This window comes from Esox lucius, chromosome 7 (genome assembly GCF_011004845.1).
Source record: "Esox lucius isolate fEsoLuc1 chromosome 7, fEsoLuc1.pri, whole genome shotgun sequence".
Classification (NCBI taxonomy): domain Eukaryota; kingdom Metazoa; phylum Chordata; class Actinopteri; order Esociformes; family Esocidae; genus Esox; species Esox lucius.
The window spans coordinates 24,232,311-24,256,950 of NC_047575.1; the positions used below are offsets into that span (position 1 = coordinate 24,232,311).

At 40.0% G+C, this 24,640-nt stretch overlaps 1 protein-coding gene across 1 annotated transcript in view; it reads right to left on the reverse strand.

Moving 5' to 3' along the window:
• Positions 1-24,638, reverse strand: part of LOC105010994 (vacuole membrane protein 1) — a 50,287-nt gene extending 25,649 nt beyond the window's left edge. The window contains exons 1-5 of the mRNA XM_010870713.4: positions 24,587-24,638; positions 21,089-21,310; positions 16,804-16,935; positions 493-573; positions 3-116 (exon numbers count right to left, since the gene is read on the reverse strand). Of these exons, the coding sequence (XP_010869015.3) occupies positions 3-116; positions 493-573; positions 16,804-16,935; positions 21,089-21,151 (390 nt within the window). The 5' untranslated portion in view covers positions 21,152-21,310; positions 24,587-24,638. The remainder of the gene's footprint in view (positions 1-2; positions 117-492; positions 574-16,803; positions 16,936-21,088; positions 21,311-24,586) is intronic.
• Between the last annotated feature and the right edge of the window lie 2 nt (positions 24,639-24,640).

The following is a 24,640-nucleotide window of genomic DNA, read 5'->3' on the forward strand; positions in this document are numbered from 1 at the left end:
ACCTGAATATGCATTTTGACAATGGCTTTTCCAATTAGGGTTGCACCAAAAAAGGTCCAAAGTGGAACCAGGAAATGGCCACTTATACCTGCCAGGTCAAACAGTGGATTTGGAATCTGAGAAAACAGAATAATTGTTAAACATAAGTTACACCAGATAAGTTTTATAGAATAACAAAACAACATAAAAAAGACAGCAAACACGTCATATTTGTGTTCAATGTCCCTGTTATAGAGATTTAGCACTTACTTATTTACTTTCTACTCACAGCTTACTTTAACAATGACTAATCACCTGAATATATGTAGCCTCATATTTACAATTATTATAAATGTATTCCGTGTTCTGGTTAGAGAATCAAAAGTACAATTTCAATAAGCACGTTAAACCGAAAAGCTATTTTAAGGCTTGAGTTTATTGTATTTTCAGACATTTATAGGGGTGATTATAATGTAGTTAACAGGAATATAGTTAACATATAATTTCACTTACAGAGCCACACACAAGTATTCCTAAGAATCCAACTCTCTGAACCATTTTCTGCACTGCCAGTTTTGCTCTGGAGGCAAAGTCCTAAAAATAAGCAAAAAAATTACCAATATTTGACACATTACTATATACAAGATTAACATCTGATTCACATTTCATTAGTAACATAATACATGAAACTTTAATGTAATATAATATGTTCATATGACCAAATATTTTCAGTGCACAATCTATTTCCCATTTTACAAATATCACAAATTCTCACAAGGGCTTAATATCACTAAAAACATAATTGTAATATGTTTTATTCCATAATATATTGCAGAACTCGTATCATGAGTAAGGTTTAAAAATTCTTTGAGGTTTCTAAACAGGGAGCGAGTCTTAAAGTAAATCAGACAGGGTCATTACACCACAAAAATCAAGTTGATAAAAGCAATTTAGTTATAGTCTTTAAGCAATTACATTAGTTAAACATTTATTCGTTTTTAATTGATCTCCTCTAAGGAAATATTGTCAGTGCGGTGGTGTGATGAAAGTCATTTGTGAGTTCTGATGCATTTCTGTCACCGTAATGATAAATTAATTATACTAAAACAGGCTATGGGGATTTGATACTGAGCAAGATATTAGTCAAGTACAATGTGAGATTATAGAGACTATCATAAAATGTACACACATTAGAAAATATATTTACAGTGGTTTTAAGATAAACAGGAGTCTTTTTACCATCTATTCTCATTAGTTTTTTTGTTTGTAACACATGAACCATGAATAAAAATAAAATAAGAAAGTTGGCATTTTATATGTACAAAAATATCAGACAACAGGTTATTTATTAACGAATAATTAGGTTTATATTAAGTGAATCAATTTCTCTATTAAATAAATGTACAAATACCATATAAAAAAAACAAGAAATCTATTCATTTAAATTAATATTGTGATATAGTTTACAGTCTTTTCCATGTCCCTAACATTTCATTAAACATGTTCTTTATTCATATCAATATTTATGTTAAGAAAAAGGAAACGAAAAAGCCCTGCAGAAAAGTTTTGAAAGTCAATTGTCCTGTCAGTTGACTAATTGGGACAATAACGCCCGGCTAACTCATCCAAACACTTTTTACACTAGGATAATACATATTCCCATTTCCTATCTGTAGCTTACTTCTTGTGACACTTTGTTTTTAATTATTATTTGGAATGTGAGTACAAGACTAGACTTCTTGGTCATTCCAATGACTCACAGATTCTAACAAATTCTGCTGCTTTTCCCCCATCTCTCCTGACAACTCAGCAAAAGGCTCTTTTCAAAGCAATGACATAGATTTTTCCTCAAAATACCTTTGCTGGGAAGAGGAGGGTTAAGCTGTTTTTTATGTAGTTCAAAATATTTCAGGAAACTGACGGATGGATGTGGCATTATCCTGGATTGATTATGGTAAATTGGTCACACGTTTAATGATAGTATTAGAATTCTGCTAGAGATTGTTTGCATGTGCTAATGTATTTCATTGTGACTTGATCTGTGTTAAATTACTTGATATTCATTTTTTCAGGTATTTAAACTAAGTTGTATCTAGGTGTATAACTTAAAGTAACTGAAAAATGTTATGTCAATGCATGACATTTAAAAACATGCTGGGGCTAATTTGTGAACTTATATTAACTGTGTACAGATTATATTTAACATTGCTAATCAGTGCAGACCTATATTAGCTGGATTCCATTTTGTAGATACAAATTTTCCCAAGAATAACTTTTAATATTTGTTTGATATGATGTCTTGTCTCTCTCTTGATTTAAAAAAAAACATATATTAAATCAACACTTTGTATCAAACAAACAATGTATAAATGTATTTCTACTGCATATATTTTTTTACTTCTCTGAACGACTAGTTGTATTTTACAGTGTTAAAATAATACAGCACCAACCAAAGAATTTCATACAATATAATGGTATGCTAAATGATTGAAATTATCTGTAATGTTAAACTTTTTCAAGTTAAATGACTGGAATCATCCACAAACTTTAGGAATAATCTTTACATCATTTTAGACTATATAGATACAGGAACTTCAACTAACAGAAATTCTTTACTGACTACAGCAAAAATTACAGTTTTTCACCTGACTGTAATTACCATCTGGTGTATGTATGTAGTTGTATATAGAATTTATTGCAAAATTAAACTTTATTCAAATCTGATGTGCCACCCTGAACAAGGGATATTCTTATCCAAAACTTTTGCTTAAAAAAACATTATTTGACATCAATGTATGATGAAAATTATTCAAAATACATGGTTCAAAATATCCAGCAAAAAAGACATACACTTTTTTGGGGGTATATATTTATCTATAGGACTCTCACCTTTTGTTTCACACACACACCGGTGAATTGAAACTTGAGAGAACTTGACTGAAGAGGCTGGGGGGAGGCTAGACATGATCATGCCTAATATGGTCAACAAAGCAGTACAGTAACGGTGGCATTCTTTTTCAAGAGCCAGCCCACAGGACATTCGAGAGACAGGGGTAGAATGGGAGGGGGGGACATTGCTGATTGGCTCACATTTTGAATTTTTTCCGCAGTTTCTATCCAATCACAGGAGTTTTCAACAAGGATAAGCCTGCTCCTCTAATTCTAGCCTTCTGTTCCAGTCTTTATTCTTTTTTTCTTCCTTTTTAAATCTTGGACACAGAGCTGGTTGTCTAGGGGAAGGAATGTGTATGGTTTACAGCTGAACCTCTCTAGACCATTTGTTGACCACAAACACCTGACAACCACAGGAATAGAAGATTGATAATTCATAAACGAAAAACCATTAAAAAGTCACATTTATTATCTACTTTTTTATTTGAATTGGTTTACTAAGTCAGTGGAGTTCTGAATTTTCCCTCACTTGACTGCAATGGAAGATGGAAAGGAAAATGGCCACCTCAACACTGAATTAAATCCCAGTGGGAAGGAAAATTGTGTTTTACAAGTGGGACTCTTCACTTTTTTTGTGTACCTTCTTCACCACAAAGTTGTCCACCGAGCATGACCAGTGTTCTGACGTCCAGACACCACACAATGTGTGTCGTATGCAAGTCATGGAAAATCACCATGTTGGCCATGCTTCCACCCACGGCTGCCTCCATCCCACCCCTCCTGTCCCCATCCCCGCACCGTGGACTATCCCACAGGGCAGGGCTTACTGGCAATTACATTTATCGAGATCTTGTCAGGGGTGTAGCATCCTTAAAACAATGGGAGAATGGCTCCAGCTTTTCACTCACCATCTCTAATCGCACATCTGTACCACCACAAGCAACATCAAGATGATTCCCGCAGTGTGTGAAGTAAAAATCACATGTCTGATATTTTGTTTCCAGTGGGTATAGAAAGTCACCATGCCCTTTTAAAATGTTCATCTTTTGTTGCCTTACAGCCTGAACATTTTTATTCTGAACATTTATAAAAAAACAGTAAGATACCCTATTTGCATTAGAGTACACCCTCCTGAGTTAATACTGGGTGGAACAGAACTTTGGCTTGAATTACATCCATGAGTCTCAATTAATACGTCTCTACTTACTTTGCACACCTAGACTATGTAATATTTGGCAATTCTTCTTTGCAGAATTGTTCAATCAAGTTGCATGGTGACTGCTTATTGACTGTACTCACCAAGTCATTCCACAGATTAATGAGGGAATTTAGGTTGGGGCTCTGACTAGGCCACTCAAAGACATTTACCTTGTACTTCAACCACTGTACAGTTGCTATGGTGGTGGGTCTTGATCATTTTGAAACAGTTGTCCTCAAGAATCTGTCTGTATTTTTCACTGTCCGTTTTCCCTTCTATCCTCACAAGTGCTCCAGTCCCTTAAGAGAAATACCCCACAACTGGATGCTGCCACCACTCTGCTCTACTGTAGGCATGTTGTTCTATTGGTGGAAATGTGTATTGGGCTTTCACCAGACATATTGTTTTGTGTTCAGGCCAATGTGCTATTTGGCAAAGCTCAAATAAGACATGATGATGCCTTCTTAGAGGAGTGTTTTTTTTCTTGGCAACCACTCATAAAGGCCACGTTTTTGTAGCCCTTGTGGTATTGTGATCATATATACACACTGACCAGTTTTTGCCTGGAGCTGGAATGGCCTGAAGCACCTTCCAAGTTGCCATTGGCTTCTTGGTAGCCTCTGGTCAGTCTCCTCCTTGGCAGACAAAGCCTCTGAAATCTTTTATATCCATCCCCTCACTTGGGCATTTCCACAACTTTCTCTCATAGATCTTTTGAGAGTACCTTTGTGAAAGCTTGAATTGTGATCTGGAAGGTGGTTTGTTATACCTCAGCAAGTTTGCAATTTCACTATTTTAATTTGCATTAATTCGTGTGTTTTTTGGTTATTTTCTTGTGGGTTACGGTGTGAAATTAAAGACAGAAAAAGTTAGTTTTAATTTCCAACTGTAACGCAACAAAAAGTGAACATTTTGAAAGGGGGTGGTGACTCTCTATGCCCAATGTATATGTTAAGGCTATTACAGTTAGTGGCCAATTCACCATTCTACAGGGTTTGCTTCTCAATTTGTTATATGCAAAAACAAGGGATATTAGACCTTGTTAGGATAATATCTATGAATAATGTAAAATGGTTATATTACAAACGACAAATAATATGAGCCTAACAGAACCCATTCTATATTCACTGTTCCAGAAAATGTCCAGACAAAGGGCAAAAATGACCACAATGTTTAACATAGTCCAGTAGTTAGAATAGAAATAGTTAATGTTGACAGAGAGACGAGTAAAATTGAAGCAATTAGGAAGTGGGGAAAAAAAGAAGAGAGTTCAGTGTTTCCCTCCTCACATGTAATGATACAGCACCCTTGTTCTAAATTGCGAGACAGTTTATATAACCCAACCAGCCCAGTTCCAGCCTGGGTATCAGTCTTTTTAGCTTACATTCCACTCTCTGTACTCCACGTCATGTGCCAAAGAGTCTGGCCTTTCTTCCATCTTCAAAAATGAAAATTCTTTAATTAATGATCTTGAGGAGAACAGAAGATTTGATCCTAATTGGAAAACCCTGAAAGCTATCCCCCAATCACAGTGCTTATACACATAGTGGGGGGAAAAACAATCACTATACAGATCATGTTGATATCCAGTTGATAAGCAGCTATCTTTTGTCTGTCCTAAAGTAACCAACCTGTCAAAAGCCACAATTCTGAAACAAACAACAAAATACAAAATACATAATAATTTGCCCCATCAGATTTGTTGCATATTTGTGGCATTAAATGTTATCATTACTGTTACCATAACAGTTATTGATCAGTCCCTCAGCACTATGTAGGAATTTTAGCAGACTCGTCCATGCAGAAATGCTATAACTAAAAGAGATTTGTAGTTCTTTGAGGATGAACTGCCATTTTAGGTTTCGCTACAATGTATCGAAGAATCTCCAGACTTGCTATGACTTGGTTTTCACCAGTCATAGCAAGTAACCTTGTTACTTTGCCATGAATCCTAATCTTGCCCAGTCTCCTTCTATAGTAATTTTATTCACAGATTGCATATTTTGATTACCTAGCCCACAAAATTTAACAAACACCTATGTTTGGTGTAATTTGGTGTCTCAATTTGTCTCGTCTCAAGTTCCTAAATGTTTGTTTATGAAATGATCTAAAAGAATAAATGACTAATCTAACATTCCCTAAACCCAATAACAATGTGGGCTACAGGATTTGAGTAATCTCATCGGTTTTGTAATACAGTGCTTTTTCGTCACAACATAACAGCAAGCTCATTTTTTGGCTTGTCCTGCAAAAAAATAAATAATTACATGACAGAAAAAAAAATACTACCTCAAAGGCAAGGCTGTTAAACTAATTGTAAATCTTCCCTGCACCCCGATTCGCCCTGTATATAATTTCTTCACACTCACAAAATCACACAAATTAATCTACACACACCAACACACACACAATCACCATGCACACACTCAACCACACACACACTCCATGGCCACAGTTTCTCTTCACTCACACATTAGATTCAGTTTACAATGTACAGTACACTGTTAACAGTGGCCACCTTCCATAATTTTTTATAACCTGTTAACTAGATTTTATTGTTTTGAATTAATTGTACTTCATTTGAATTGCTCAGAGTTACTTATTACTTATAGAGTTCTTTAACAGACTGAAATGTTTTAGAAATCCAATATGGCCATACATATTAAAATACTTATTTTAATACATAATCATATGTAATTATTGTATATTTTGACATATATGTACATATATATGTTGAATAAAAACCAAATATATGTTTACAACATATATTGCCATATATTACATTTCCGTACGGACTTTGGTGACAAAACAGCACAATGGCATAGTTGTATATCTCTAATGGCACACTAAAACCATAAAATCTTCTCTGGAGATGCTACGTCTAAAGTGGGACAAACATCCAACAAACTCTCAAGCTGCATTTGCGCAACCTGCCTGCCTATAGCCTTGATATAGGCAACCCTCTCCTAAAAAAGTACATACAGTGGGGAGAACAAGTATTGGCTTGATTGTAGATCCAGTGACTGTGCTGGCCACTCCATTATAGACAGAATACCAGCTGACTGCTTCTTCCCTAAAGATTTCTTCCAAAGTTTAGAGCGGTGCTTTAGGTAATTGTCCTTTTGCAGGAGGAAATTGGTTACAATCAAAGCCGTCCACGGGGTATGGCATGGCTTAGGAAAATGGAGCTACAGTCTTCCTTCTTCAAGATCTCTTTTACCCTGTTCAAATCTCCTAATTCACCACTACCAAAGCACCCCCAGACCATCATATAGCTTCCACCATGTTTCACAGATGGCATCAAGCACTCCTCCAGCATCTTTTCATTTGGTCTGGGCCTCACAAATGTTCTTTGAGATCAAAACACCTCATACGTACACTCACCTAAAGGATTATTAGGAACACCATACTAATACTGTGTTTGACCCCCTTTCGCCTTCAGAACTGCCTTAATTCTACGTAGGTGAGTGTAGATTAGTCTGTCCATAACACTTTCTTCCAATCTTCCGCTGTCTAGTGTCTGTGTTCTTTAGCCCATCTTAATATTTTCTTTTTATTGGCCAGTCTGAGATATGGCTTTTTCTTTGCAACTCTGACTGGAAGGCCAGCATCCCAGAGTTGCATCTTCAATGTAGACATTGAAACTGGTGTTTTGCGGGTACTGCCAGTTGAAGACCTGTGAGCAGAGCTGGTCATCAAACCATTAATCCAGTAATTGTTCATTAAAGAAGTTAACATTTTCACTTCAACGATTTAATGTTTAAGTTACCTGTGAAAATCATTATCGGACTAATTAACTTTCGTTATATTTAACCTCCATCAACTGAAGTATGGTAACCCAAAAACTTCATAAATATACTTTAAAAACCCTCTAGAGTCTAAGCACATTTTTTGCTTCAGTCCGAAGTGGGGAATGGGACCAAATGCAATGCTTGATGTGCTGAATATCTAGATGCTATTTTCAAAGTAAAAAATATATTTATCTGCAGTAAGATTGCACGCTAGTCTCGTATTACTTACGATGAGCTATTTGTGTGTGGTAGACATCATCTGTGATTGGCCAACAAAGTATATCTCTCGTACCTATGACATTAATTGGCTATTCCTTGTTATGCTGGGGCGAGACCTTCCAAAAATAGAGTAACTTCAACAGAGGACACAGTGTCCATAATTCACAAAAACATTTTAACCTTGTTAACCTGGTTGCATAAGTGTGCACACCCTCTTATAACTGGGGATGTGGCTGTGTTCAGAATTAACCAATCACATTCAAACTCATGTTAAATAGAAGTAATTACACACCTCCCATCATTTAAAATTACTCTGATTCATTACAAATAAAGTTCAACTGTTGTAGTAGGATTTTCCTGACATTTTCTTAGTTGCATCTCAGAGCAAAAGCCATGGTCCGCAGTGAGCCTCCAAAGCATCAGAGGGATCTCATTGTTGAACGATATCAGTCAGGAGAAGTGTACAAAATAATTTCCAAAGCATTAGATATACCATGGAACACAGTCATCATCAATTGGAGAAAATATGGCACAACAGAGACATTACCAAGAAAGAAATTAGAATAAAATGGGTCAGGGAGGCTTCCAAGAGGCCTGCAGCAACATTAAAGGAACTGCAGGAATTTTTGGCTGTGTGCTACATGTGACAACAATCTCCCATATTCTTCATATGAATGGGCTATGGGGTAGGGTGGCAAGACAGAAGCTTCTTCTTACAAAGAAAAACATCCAAGCCTGGTTGAAGTTTGCAAAAACAAACATAAATTCCCCAAAAGCACGTGGGAAAATGTGTTATGGTCTGATTAAATCTAGGTTGAACTTTTTGGCCAAAATTCCAAAAGGTATGTTTGGCGCAAAAATAACACTGCACATCAGTGAAGCATGGTGGTGGCAACATCATGCTTTGGGGCTGTTTTTCTTCAGCTGGAACCGGGGCCTTAGTCAGGGTGGAGGGAATTATGAACAGCTCCAAATACCAGGCAATTTTGGCACAAAACCTTCAGGCGTCTGTTAGAAAGCTAAAGATGAAGAGGACGCCAACGACCCAAAGCATGGCTTCACCAGAAGAAGATTAACGTTTTGGAATGGCTCAGCCAGAGCCCAGACCTGAATCCAGTTGAACATCTGTGGGGTGATCTGATGTCCTCGCAATCTGCCACATCTAGAAGTGCCATACTAATAGATTCCTACCCAAAAACACTGTGCTGTAATAAAATCAAAAGGTGCTTCAACAAAGTATTAGTGTAAGGGTTTGCATACTTATGCAACCAGGTTATTGTGAGTTTTATTTTATACATTTCAGTTTGTTTTTCAATTGAATTTTTCACGTTATAGATCACATTAAAGGTGGAAAAAGTTCTGACATGATTTCTTCGTCTCATTCTTTTACATCAAAAGAACCTGGCATTTTAACAGGGTTTGTATACTTTTTATATCCACTGTAAACACATAAACATAAATATGGTATAGGGATCACTTAGACATTTTCTTGTTTGGGGTCACTTAGACAATTCTGAGCCACAGAACCATCCATAGTAAGTGGTTGACTACAAAATACTGGTACATTTATTGGCTCTTCAATAGTGTTGCTAGATGTAGAGATTTCCCACCCAATTGGACTATTTTAATAACAGTGTGTGTGAAAAAATGGTCTTGGGCGGGTTGATTTATAGATATGTTTTTTTGCAGAAATCGAATTTGGGTGGGTTTTAGTGGAATCTGCAGATTTAGGCTGTGACTGTGCAGTATAAAGTCAAATCTGGCAACCCTGCACGGAGCAATTCACAGATGAATCATGTTTACTCTCCACTTGTCCATAAATCCTTCCTAACAGTGAGTTGTACACATTTGCTAATACACAGAATGCACTTTTTCAAATTTTTCTGAAATTGGAATATCTCTCCTTGTCGCCCTCATCCTGTCTCAATCCAAAAATCTAACAATCAAGAAGACCAGCAGTTCCTCTCCAATGACTCTCTTCTCCAATTGGTCCTGAGACATTGTGTGTATACAAACCCATGTTTTTGCTAGTCTAAAGCTAATGCAGTAATTCGTTGCTACGTCGCATTTCTACCAAAAAATATTCTGATAGGAGGAATTAACAGACCCCGTCAATTTGTAGAAATTCTAGCCACTTTGCCTACCATATACCTTTGCCTATTATTCAACTATCCTACATTATGCATTTAGTTGAATTTGGGTGGACTAATTTGATAAAAACACATTGGTTGTACTTGGTTGTGGCCAACCACCCATCAAGAAAATTACTGTTTTGCAGGCCCCAACCTGAACCCCGTTCCAACCACATTTTAGCCAAAATGTTGAAGGTCAATACCTGGAAAAGCTTAGGTGCAATTCATTGTAAGAATGCCTGCACACCCTCCAACTCTCCAGATAAGAGGGGCTAATGTGTGTATATACCGTAGTCTAACAGCAATTATTTTGCATGGTGCATTGACCAAGAGCATGGCATTGCCATGGTCGATCAAAGAAGTTGAGTGCACATGCTCAGCGTCATATCAACAGGTTGTCTTTGGGAAACAGACATATGAGTGCTCCGTGATGTCGTCATGGAGGAGTGGAAGAGGACTCCAGTGGCAACCTGTGAAGCTCTGGTGAACTCCAGAGGGTTAAGGTAATGCTGGAAAATAATGGTAGCCACACAAAATATTGATACTTTGGGCCCAATTAGAACACTTTCACTCAGGGGTGTACTCACTTTTGTGGTCAGCAGTTTAGACATTAATGGCTGTGTGTTGAGTTATTTTGAGGGGACAGCAAATTTACACTGTTATACAAGCTGTTCACTGACTACTTTACATAGCAAAGTGTCATTTCCTCAGTGTTGTCACATGAAAAGATATGATCAAATATTTGCTAAAATGTGAGGGGTGTACTCACTTCTGTGAGATACTGATATACATACATACATATATATTAGTGCTGTCAAACAAATATATTGGGGAATAACACACTTTACATTTTATAAGGCCTTTAATAAATATTGACGCAATCTAAACTTTTTTACACAGTACACAGTGTGCTGTTACCTTAATATCCTTTTTTACACAGTACACAGCGTGCTGTTACCTTAATATAATTTTTTACACAGAACACAGCGTGCTGTTACCTTAATTTCCTTTTTTACACAGTACACAGCGTGCTGTTACCTTAATATCCTTTTTTACACAGTACACAGCGTGCTGTTACCTTAATATCCTTTTTTACACAGTACACAGCGTGCTGTTACCTTAATATCCTTTTTTACACAGTACACAGCGTGCTGTTACCTTAATATCCTTTTTTACACAGTACACAGCGTGCTGTTACCTTAATATCCTTTTATACACAGTACACAGCGTGCTGTTACCTTAATATCCTTTCCTCATTTACCTACCGTTATGTTTTTCACTAATGCTTATAATCACTTTGATATCATGTTCTAGGTACATATTATACCTATATAGTCAGTGAAGAATAAATGATGCAAACTGCATTGTGGGACTTGTAGATATATTATGTTGAGGCTCAAGTTTTCAGCAAATTTCACAGAAGTTGCTTGCTAAGAGATCATAACTGAAGTGCAGAAACACCACATATTGTTCATTTGTATTAGTTAACACCCTTATATAATTGGAATGTGTGTTTTTCAGTATAGTGGACTATTGTAGATGTGTACTCTAGGACATAAAAGTATGTTTTATGATAAATTAAGTTTTAAAAGCATGGTTCAATAATAAATAATGTGGCTTTCTCTGCAGACTGTAGGCATTATGGGGCTAAGGAGCTCCAAACAGGCAGACAACAAAGCAATGTGCATCTGGAAGTGTCAGTTTACCAAAGATCTATGTGTAGCCTATACACAAGTCAACACCCACGCCGTTTTTTTCTTCTCTCTCTCTTGCTCTCTCTCTCTCTTTTTCTGAATGAAACGCTTTCACACAGAAAGAGAGGAGGGCATACATATCCAGAGCAGAGGGGCATGAGGCGAGCCCTGACGGAGAGACCGCTAGAGTTCATCTCATTAACTCCTCACAGGCCTATTCACACGCGCGCGCGTGCACACACAAGCGTACACAGGCACAGGAAGCAGAGTTATTAAGGCCCCTGATGCAGCCCAACCCCAGCCCCATAGTCCCTTCCTTCTACAAAATTCAAATCGAGACAAAAAAAGTGCCCCAGAGTCCACGTTGACAAATTCTTTAACAAGCTGTGGTTGAAGGGAAGCTGGTTTTACTCTGACTCACCCCCTCCTTTCAAACAGTTTACTGGAAATAAAGGGGGAGGAGAAGGGAGGGGGCACTTTCAGAGAAGTCATGTGATGGGGCTGGGCAAACCACAGCACAGAGAGCCTTTGAGTGGAGTGCAGTAGGCCAGGGGGAGGCAGATAGCTCTGATTCAGGTTACAGGAGATATGATCCTGGGAGTTGGCAATCAAGAATTCACAGCAGTGGTTAACCCCTTCCATCCCAGCCAAACACATGAGAAACTTTAAGAAAACCACTGAATCGTCACTAACTTTAATTACAAATGGAAATACATCATCAAGTTCAACATTCTGGATGTTGTGCTGTACATCTAGAGAGCATACTTGGATTTGTTTTCAGAAAATAAGCGTCATACGAATGTTCCATTTCTCTATGATATAAATAAGTTTACATTTTTTTTTTTATTTATGACATCAATGTCTGGACCTGCTTAGTGAAGTGATGACTTCATCCTTTTTGAATAGCTGTCTTGAAAGGGGGAAAACAGTGTTCTGCCATCACTCACGTGCACTTGCTTGCAGCAGGAAGTTGGCACATGGGTGATCTAAGAACTGCCACTAGGTTTAAGTCAAGCTCCTGGCACACTGACACCCTGATGACCTCAGAGTAAGAGAGGAGGAGTCGGCCTCTTACCCGCTGTGGTGCCCAAAAAAAGGTCACACTCAAACAATCTCCATTTCATTTATTCCACACAAATATTTTTAAATGCGACACATCCAATCGAACAGCTTCTCTCGTGGCACCGGCTCTTTTCTGAAATTGTTATTTTAAACGTCATTAAAATAAAGTAACAGTGTAATATAAATCGAACTCATAGTTTTGTCATTAATTACCGTGATCGCTTCTCTCAGGAATTAATAATATAGCAAGCAAGTGTCAGAATCGGGTTTCTGAAAAAAAATTACCGCCATTGTGGGTGACTGACGGAGAAAGAAGTAAGGCAAGAAAGAGTTCAGTATCCAGCAGCTCCGCAAGTCTCCCAGATGCCTTCCAAACACCACCAAACACACCCAGAACAGAGAAACAGTGACCAGACCACACTGTAAAGATATCAGCCCAAAGACACAGAAACAAGGACAGAAAACAGTATGGAAAAGGAGAATCTAAAGAGTGCGAGAGGGGGAGAGCGCTTATGCTCTAACACAAACCCTGCCGCCCGAGGAGGCAGCGATAATGTGGTCTGTGACACTTGTTCGACCTCTCGCTGAGGATCACAAACAGACTAACAAAAAGCCTTCCTTGATGGATTTGACTCACACACAAAGTTACGGCAAAAGGAAAACAAGTAAACAACAAAAAATAAAGGACAAAAATGAATCGAAGCGACCAAGATGAATGTATCGATGGAAGAAATGTGGATGTCCACAACAGGGTATCTGTGTTTCTATCACATGTTAGCCCTCTCTTCTCTTCTCTCCTCTTCTCTATTCTGTGCCTCGGTTGGTTCTGGTGCAGATCCGAGTGGGACTGCCAGAATGATGTCAGAGCTCCAGACTAACACGTGTGTCCTAAGGGCCAAGGGAAGCTAGGGACTGTGCCAAACTCTACAGATGCCCATGGCATAAGAGATGACCTAAACAGATGACAGAAGGTACCAGGGAGCACTTACCCCACCAGTCTTTATAACATCCTGCTGAACCGCCAGATGAACACGTGTCAATATACCTGATGTTGAACATCCGTTTATTTCTGGTTACACTGGTAAAAAATATATGAACAAAGAGTTCTGCCAGCCTGGACCCAGAGCGTGAGCCTTTAGAACTACACTGACGATAGCTGGCAGGATAAACACTAATTACTGGACTAATTAATTAACCCTTTCAATCTCTTAAATACACATAAAATGCAACCTGCCCTAAATGTCTCATTTTAAACTGAATGAACCTTTCGCTGGTCTCTATCAGAATATCTTTGGCTAGTCGAGATTAAAACATTTGGCTAGTCTAGATAAAAACATATTTGGCTAGAACAGATCATAACAGATTTGGCTAGTGTAGACCAGAACAAATTTAGCTAGTGTTGATCAGTACATATTTAGCTAGCGTAGATCAGAACATATTTGGCTAGCGTAAATCTGAACGCAAATTCCCGGCAAAAGTTGGACAGCTTTTGTGCTGGTAAAATGTATTGTGATGAACTCTCTCCTTTCAACGGAGTCCCTTGGTTAAGCTGGCATGTTTAAAAGTAAACTATGGCCTAAACTGCATGGAAATGTAACGATAGAAAATTGTTAAAGTGATCCTGAGTATTCCCATTGGTTTAAGGTCATCAAAAATGCACGTTACTTCTGTCAAATCTGTCGGAGATATCCCCTCATTTGTATATTTTCTGACTCGCTGTTTGCCTTGGCATTTCAGCAAAGGAGACTTAACCCAAACCTCTCTCTAATTTGCATTCGGCTACTTTGAAGACAAAAACATTGGCTAATAATTTTAATTTGCATTAAGCTACTTTGAAGACAGAAAAAAGGCAGCCCACCCAAAAATCTGCCAAATGTGACAACTATTTTCTTACCTTGAAATAGTCTAATAGTCTAAGTAAGAGATCAGCTGACCCATGTAGATTATTGGTTGTTCTGTCATTACTGTTAGTCAGGCGCAGGCCTACAGTAGATGCTGTACTGTATGGAAGTAACACATCTGCCTACCTCACTGGCATGTTTGATTCTGGTATTGTGTGGGTCCGTGTTTGAGCAAATATGTTGGTCTGCTGTTGTAGTGTGTGTGTGCGTCTGATTTGGTACCAGTTTTGCACTACGATACCGTGTTGGTGTCCCTTGACTACAAAGGTTGTTGTGTGGTTCGTGACTCATGAGCTGGCGTAATGGATAGGATTTATCATCATCTACAGACTGCAGACATTACGTTAAACAAGCAAGATACTGTAAGAATTGTAAGACTTCAGTTGCGGTATACAAGCAAGATACTTCAGTCTGCGCTGTGCTGGGTTGCCTTTATGCCCTGGAGAAAAAGTTGATCCTGGGCTAGTCTAGATCAGAACATATTTGGCTAGTCTAGATCAGAACATGCAGTGTTTTGGCGCTGGCTTCTCCAAACCATTTTACTCACTGTCTAACTATTGCTTTGTTTCCAGAGGCAGACAAATTGTTATTTAGTTCTCTCTATTTGTTTTTTTTTCATCAATCAGATAATCTCTGAAAACATCTGATGTGAAAAAAAACAGCATTGATTGGTTAAAAGAGGGCAGCAAATATCCTAAGGGTTCAGCTTGGCTAAAAGCAACCTATTTGACCTGTATTGTGTTGAAATGAAACGCTCTGCTGCATCAACATTGTATTAACTGACACTAGTGTTCAACATAATCATCTGCCTCCTTAACTGACAGATTGCTCTCACATATGATGTGGTTAGTTGATAGGTAAAATACCAATCCCAATACTGTAAGATGCTAAGCATAAGCAATGTCAGAGCATAGGAATGCAACAATTAACTGACATTGGCAGCATTTACACAGCCAGCCCAATTCTGATATTTTTACAATTTCTGTTTCTTTTTCTGAGCTGATCTGATTAGCCAAAACACCAATTAGTGAAAACTAGTTCAGATTTGGGCTGCCTATGTAAACACAGCCATTGTGAAACACATTCCTGAGGACCAAAGGGCACTCAGGGAAGTTAGGTGAAGATTAGAGCAGGACAAAGCAAGTAATATTATTCCATTCTTTCATTAACGTTTTCAGCCGGGCAGGAAGTTTATATTTAGTATGAGTTGTTATGGTCAAACTATTTGTCTAACTAGTTTTTTTTTATTAAAACACTGTTTGTCATGGCATTACCAAAACCAAAGCAAGATCCTTGAAAACAAAGGCTTTACCCTTGAGGGCAATGCTACCTACTTAGTCAGAGCAATACACTGTGAAAGGCCACAGCACATGACTGCTTCAGGCCTGAGGTGGAACACTGTGAACAGGTTAGCTAACGTGTCTGTGTGTGCAGGAACAAGGATGATAGGTTACCAGAGATAAATTGTACAGTAGAAATAATAAGTAAATAATAGACAGAGGGTGGAGCAGGGATGAAAGGTTCATAGAGAGAGAGTGGAATAGAAATGAGAGGTTACCACAGAAGGATATATTATATTTACCTTATTTTACGAGTTAAGTTGACTGAGACAACATTATAATTTCCAGGAACAAACAATAGGGTTAACTGCCTTGATCAGGGACTGAATGGCTGAAGGATGAGAGGTTACCAGAGATAGACAGTGAAGTGAGGATGAGAGGTTAGCAGAGATGGAGGGTGAAGTGAGGATGAGAGGTTGGCAGAGATGGAGGGTGGAGTAAGGATGAGAGATTGGCAGAGATGGAGGGTGGAGTAAGGATGAGAGGTTGGCAGAGATGGAGGGTGGAGTAAGGATGAGAGGTTAGCAGAGATGGAGGGTGGAGTAAGGATGAGAGGTTGGCAGAGATGGAGGGTGGAGTAAGAATGAGGGGTTACCTGTGCATTTTCTGCCTGCTTTAACAACTCTCCAAATGCTTCATTGTCTTCATCATCAGGCTCTGCTCCGGACAGCCTCACTGCATGTGCCATGAAGTAGGGGGGTAGTTCGCTGATAGCTGTTCTCGCTCCCTACACACACACACAAAATACACTACAATACACCACTGGTTTCTGGGGCTAATGAAGGTGTTATTATGAGGCCTCAACGAATTGTCCCACCCTCCAAAAGCCCCCCTCCAACATCAGTAGATAAGCTCTATGCAGAAGATGGGAGCCAGAAGACTGACCAGAAGAGTCTTATGGAGAGTTGTCATCCAAAAGGACCAATGGGGCTTAGTAAGTAAAGTACAAGGTCTCAAAGAGATTTTTGGATCAAACTATATCAATATCCAATGTCCTAAAGAGCTTTTAGTTATAAGCCGGTATTACGCTGTGATTTCCAGTGCCGAATTGTGAAGAAAAACAGAAGAGATTTCAGTGAAACAAATCCTTCTCCCGGGCAGGTTCAGTGGGTTCACACTTCCAGGAACACGGGGATCAGAGAGAACACGCAGCAACCAACTTCATTAACACAATGACAAACCTGCAGAGAAAATGACTCCTTTGGAATAGCTCATTATGGGAAGGTTACCAGGCACAGAGAAGGGGTGGGGCAAGGGTGGATGTTTAGTGAGCTGGGTGGAAGGGTGGGGGGTGAGCTATTCGGGTGAGGGAGAGGTGAGAGGGTTGGGTGAGGAGGCCGTGAGAAATGGGTTTTAGGTTGAGGGTGGGGTTCGGGTGGAAGGATGAGAGAGGGAGGGGTTGGATTGAGGTATAGATAAGGGCGGAGTTGCATTAAGGTGGATGAGAAAGGAAGGGGTTGCGATGGATGAGAGAGGGAGGGGTTGGGTTGCAATGGATGAGAGAGGGAGGGGTTGGGTTGCGATGGATGAGAGGGGGAGGGGTTGGGTTGGGCTGAGGTACAGGTAGGGCATGGATTGGAGTGAGGGAGCGGTTAGGGTGAGGTACTGGCAGAGCTGGGAACGTTAACAGTGAAATTCATTATTGGACTAATTAACTTCCGTTTCATTTAACTTCCGTTAACTCAAAATAACATACAAACCTCATAAATATACCTTTTAAACCCTCTAGAGTCTAAGCCAATTTTTGCTTCAGGCCGGAGTGGGAAACAAGACCAAAACCAATGCCTGATGTGCTGAATACCTAGATGCTATTTTAAAGGCAAAAATGTATTTCTCTGCAGTAAGATTGCATGCTAGTCTCAAGGCTGAAGTATAATGAAGTATGAAGGTCAAGAGTGTCAAGAGTGAGAAAACACTCAGAAACCCTTGTATTACTTGTGAGCAGCTATTTCTGTGTTTTAAAAATCATCTGTGATTGACCAAAAAAGAATGGCTCTCAAGAATCTGTGGTCCCATTGGTTGTCTGGTAACCTACAGTACGACTCTGCAAAAACATGGTCTGTGATTGGTTCTCCATTGTTGGTCTCTGAACAGGCCAATAAGGTTGAGTATCATCTGCTTGGAGAGCGAATGAGGTACCCGTTTTCAGGCAGATCATGCTTCTATTATCAAGAGAAGAACTCCATCTTTCACTGGGAAAAAAAACAAGTCTTTAAGTTCTACCATTCAGGAGATACTAGGGTTATGTTAATGGTTAAAACTATGAAATCAGCCTTTAACTGTGAAGCAAAAAGCTATAGTTAAAAATATCATACTTTGTTAGTTGTTTTCAGGTGTTTATAGAACAAAACAATGTTGTTTTTATAATCAAAATTAATGTTAAAGTTTATCGCTAACTTCCGTACAATTTTTAATGATTTAACTGTTTAAAGGTTATCAAAGTTAACTTTTTGGTTAACTGATTAACGGTTTTTGATGAACCCAGCTCTGGGTTCTGGTAAGGTAGGGGTTGGGGTGAGATGGGTGAGAAAGGCATGAGTGAGGGGGTACATCCTGTTCCATATTAACACAGCAGTATTTAATGAAACATTCCAGTTTGCTTATAACACCGACCTGTCCTAATCTCCAGGGCAGCTGTTCCATCCTGTCCCTGCGCTACTGTGTGTAATAGATGTCTATGTGTAGATCTGGGGACGTGAAGCCATCGCAAAGATGAAAAACGATACAAATGATAATCATCATCATCATCTTCTTCCGCTTATCCGGGGCCGGGTCGCGGGGGCAGCAGTCTAAGCAGGGATGCCCAGACTTCCCTCTCCCCAGACACTTCCTCCAGCTCTTCCGGGGGGACACCGAGGCGTTCCCAGGCCAGCCGGGAGACATAGTCCCTCCAGCGTGTCCTAGGTCTTCCCCGGGGTCTCCTCCCGGTGGGACGGGACCGGAACACCTTCCCAGGAAAGCGTTCCGGAGGCATCCGAAACAGATGCCCAAGCCACCTCAGCTGACCCCTCTTGATGTGGAGGAGCAGCGGCTCTACTCTGAGCTCCTCCCGGGTGACCGAGCTTCTCACCCTATCTCTAAGGGATCGCCCAGCCACCCTGCGGAGAAAGCTCATTTCGGCCACCTGTATCCGGGATCTTGTCCTTTCGGTCATGACCCAAAGCTCATGACCATAGGTGAGAGTAGGAACGTAGATTGACCGGTAAATCGAGAGCTCCGCCTTGCGGCTAAGCTCTTTCTTCACCACGACAGACCGATACATCAACCGCATTACTGCAGAAGCTGCACCGATCCGTACAAATGATAAAAATATTTGAATATGAGAAAGTTGATATAAGAGAGCTTCAGGCTACTAGGCTCATACAATCCCAAAATGAATAGGCATTATATGTAAATACATGATACTATGGTAATGCTTCCAAATATCTCACTTCAATCGGCAATACTTTTTATATCATGATTCTTCAAAGAGAACGTTGTTAGTAGGGCTATGCATAGCCTCTATTCAATATTCAATGCATCACTAGGCAAGTTAGTGACATTGGAATGTTTATTTAGACATTGGAAGCCTATTTCCTCCTTTTTGGCCTTGGGACTAGGCTATTAGTTGCATGTCAGAGAGGTCACTTTCTTATTACATTGTTTTCAAAAGGCTACATTTACACAGGCAGCCCAATTCTGATCCAGTAACGCGTGTATTGAAAACTAACAAACCGTTTTGCCAATAATGGAACAAAAGATCACAGCAGCCAGAGTGATCCATGTCTGTGTTATAAGAAATGATTCAGCAAAGTGGTAATGAAGTCTTGTATTGATTAAGGATAGGGAACATGGATTTCTGTTTTTAGGGATAATTAAATACGTGTGTGTACTGGAGACATACATTGCTGAGAGGAACCAAACATTTTAACTCTATGGTTGTAGAATATATCTGTAGTAGTAGAACCTACTCTGTTCCAGGGAATAACCCCAACAGTAGTACAACCTACTCTGTTCCAGGTAAAAACCCAGCTGTAATAGAACCTACTCTGTTCCAGGTAAAAACCCAGCTGTAATAGAACCTACTTTGTTCCAGGTAAAAACCCAGCTGTAATAGAACCTACTCTGTTCCAGGTAAAAACCCAGCTGTAATAGAACCTACTCTGTTCCAGGGAATACCCCCAGCTGTAGTAGAACCTACTGTTCCAGGAAAAGTCCTAGTAGCAGCAGAACCTACTCTGCTCCAGGTAAAAACCCCAGCAGTAGTAGAATCTACTCTGTTCCAGGGAATAACCCCAGCAGTGGTAAAACCTACTCTGTTCCAGGAAATAACTCCAGCAGTAGTAGAACCTACTCTGTTCCAGGGAAAGTCCCTAGCAGCAGCAGAACCTACTCTGTTCCAGGGAACGACTCCAGCAGTAGTAGAACCAACTCTGTTCCAGGGAAAGTCCCTAGTAGCAGCAGAACCTACTCTTTTCCAGGGAACGACTCCAGTAGTAGTAGGAACTACTACATTCCTGGAATAGGGCCCTGCAGCAGTGTAACCTACTCTGTTCCAGGGAAATACCCTAGCAGCAGAAGAATGTACACTGTTCCAGGGAAAGGGCTCCTGAATTAGTCAAACCTACTCTGTTCCAGGGAAGGATTCCACCAGTTGATCAACCTACTCTGTTCCAGAGAAAAACCCCAGCAGTAGAAAAAAAAGTACTCTGTTGCAGAGAAAGGGCTCTAGTAGTAGAACCTACTCTGTTCCAGGAAAAGGCTCCAGCAGTAGAAGAATGTACTCTATTCCAGAGAATGGCTCCTGAAGTAGTCAAACCTATTATAATCCATGGAAAGGCTCCAGCAGGAGTAGAACCAACTCTGTTTTAGGGAAAATCCCCAGCAGTATACAAACTTACTCTGTTCCCCACAACCAGCAACATGTGACGTGGCCAGTGAGATAACAGCCTCCACTTCTCCATTTCTATCAGCTTAGAGGAAGATAGAGATCTGGTTCACCACAGCTCATAGAGACCAGTTCTCTCTTCTCACAGCACTGTTGGTTAATCATCTTAGTTTCTCAGTAACTCTGAGAAAAAGGTTCTGCTGCCGCCTGACTGCCAGTAAAAGACCTATGAAAGCTGAGAGTACAAGAAAAGAACAGCATATCGTCACTGGGAAGTTGATACAGATAGTAAACAGTTGGATGCATGCGTGTGAAGGTGTGAGTGTTGACGCAGTGGGTGATGGAAACACTAACTTAATGTCCTGGCTGAGTCATTGCCATACACACCAGCAACCAAAGTCAAAATGCTACTAGAGTATGTGGTATAGGGTTAACCTCTACAATTACCCTTATCCTGCATCTACTACAGACTGTGTCGGTATACACACACACACACACATACACACACCAGCCATAACATTTTGACCACCTGCCTAATATTGTATAGGTCCCACTTTTGCCACCAAAACAGCCCTGACCCATCGAGGCATGGACTCCACTAGACCACAGCAGGTGTGCTGTGGTATCTGGCACCAAGACGTTAGCAGCAGATCCTTAAAGTCCTGTAAGTTGCAAGGTGTTGCCTCTATGGATCGGACCGGTTTGTCCAGCACATCCCACAGATGCTTGACTGGACCGAGATCTGGGGAATTTGGAGGCCTAGTCAACACCTTGAACTCACTTTGTTTCTCAAACCATTCCTGAACATTTTTTGCTCTGGGGCAAGAGTGCATTATGAGGCCAATGCCATCCAGGATTACTGTTTCCATGAAAGGGTTCCCATGATATTTAACAATGCTTAGGTAGGTGGTACGTGTCAAAGAAACATCCACATGAATGGTAGGACCCAAGGATCCCCAGCAGAACATTGCCCAAAGGATCACACTGCCTCCATCGGCTTGCCTCCTTCCCATAGTGCATCCTGGTGCCATGTGTTCTCCAGGTAAGCAACGAACACGCACCTGGCCATCCACGTAATGTAAAAGGAAAAGTGATTTATCAGAGCAGACCACCTTTTTCACTGCTCCATGGTCCAGTTCTGATGCTCATGTGCCATTTGGAGGCACTTTTGGCAGTGGACAGGGGTCAGCATGGGCACCCCAGCTTGTCTGCGGCTATGCAGCCCCATACACAACAAACTGCAATGAACTGTGTGTTCTGACACCATTTTATCAGTACCAGCATTAACTTTTTCAGCAATTTGAGCTACAGTAGCTTGTCTGTTTGATCAGACCACTTCACTCCCCACATGCATCAATGAGTCTGTTGCTGGTTCACCGCTTTTCCTTCCTTGCAGCACTTTTGATAGGTACTGACCACTGCAGACTGGGAACACCCCAGAAGGACTGCAGTTTTGGAGATGCTCTGACCCAGTAGTCTAGCCATCATAAATTGGCCTTTGTCAAAGTCACTCAGATCCTTATGCTTGCCCATTTTTCCTGCTTCTAACACATCAACTTTGAGGACAGAATAATCACTTGCTGCCAAAAATATCCCACCCACTGACAGGTGCCATGATAACGAGATTATCAATGTTATTCACTTCACCTGTCAGTGGTCATAATGTTATGGCTGATCGGTATATATATATATATATATATATATATATATATATATATATATATATATATATATATATATATATAAATGCTTACGAAGTATTGTTAAAAGAAGAGGTGATGCAACACAGTGGTAAACATGCCCCTGTTCCATCTTTGGAACAACTTTCTGTTGCTGGCATCAAAATCAAAATGAGCATATATTTTTCCAAAAACAATAAAATGTCTCTGTTTCAACATTAGATATGTTGTCTTTTTCACATCATTGCATTTTCTTTTAGCATTTTACGCAGCATCCCAACTTTTTGGAAACGGGTTGTGTGTATTTACACACACACACGCACTCACATACACACTTATACACTACCGTCCAAATGTTTGGGGTCACATAGAAATGTACTTGTCTTCAAAAGAAAAGCAAATGTTTTGTCCTTTAACATAACATGAAATGTATCATAAATACAGTGTGGACAATGTCAACGCTATAAAGGACTATTGTAGCTGGAAACTGGAGATTTTTAATGTAATATCTACATAGGCATGTAGAGGCCCATTATCAGCAGCCATCAGTCCTGTGTTCCAAAGGCATGCTGTTTGCTAACCCACATTTATCATTTTAAAAATGTATCATTAGAAAACCCTTTTGTCAACTGTTGTGTAGATTAAAGAAGCAATAAAACGCCTAACAGGTCCTCAACTGGCAGCTTCATTGAATAGTACCCGCAAAACACCAGTCTCAACATCAACAGTGAAGAGGTGACTCCAGAATGCTGGCCTTCTAATAAAGATGGGCAAAAGACACTGGACAGAGGAAGGTTGGAAAAAAGAGTTATAGACAGATACATTTAATTTTAAGGTGTTCAGATCACAAAGAAGAACATGTATCAGATCCAGACCAAATGAAAAATAGCTGGAGTAGTGCTTGAAGCCATTTGTCAAACATGGTGGAGGCAATGTGATGGTCTGGGTGTGCTTTGGTGGTAGTGAAGTGGGAGATTTGCATAGTGTAAAAGGGATCTTGAATAAGGAAGGCTATCACTCCATTTTGCAATGCCTAGCATACCCTTTGGACAGCGCTTGATTGGAGCCAATACACAATACAAGTGTGTTTGTGTGTCTTTACTTCTAAGTGCAATTTTGCCTGTGTGTGCTTGACTTTTGTTTGTGCGTAGATGTGTATGTGTGTGTGTTTGTGCGTGTGCCTGTCAGTGGTGAAACATCCCCAGTAGGTCACACACTAGTTAGAGGTGAGAAACCACCAGCAGCGCTGAAGGGAAATTCATCGTAAAATGCAGGGGTTTTCCGATCTATCAGTGGAAATTATTGCTTAGAATTGTCAATGAAACCTTACTCAGCAATCACATTCTAGTAAAAGTAATTTCACCTTTAGATCTTGGAGGCCTATTGATAAAATCTATTTTAAAGCAGTAGTGTCACAATGAACTGACGGATAGTTGTCTGCCTTCCCCACCTGAGAGTCTATGAGAGAGGTTTTCAAGCGCTGTTCCCCGGTCACTCAGGGGTCCTACACGTAAACCACCATCGGTTAGCAGAAAGATGGTCAAAAAGAAGAAATGCAGCCCTGTTATATGTTTTGATTATATTAAATCTTGGCTTTATTGTAGCTTAAGCCTTACCTACAGAACATGGGTTGTGCAATAAGACCCAGCGTGACGGTGTGTGTTGTTTAGTGACTAATGGAGGTAGTTTGTGTGTTGTTTAGTGACTAATAGAGTTTCAGCACAAACCCACAGCCTGCCACATTATGTTCTCTCCCTTAGGAAACAAGGTTTTCATACAGTACCTGACCATACATTATAATCTGACCGTGACAATATCTAGAATGCACTCACCCACATGCAGGCCTCCAGACGGGCCTTGGAGACACCGGTCCAGAGGGACGCTTC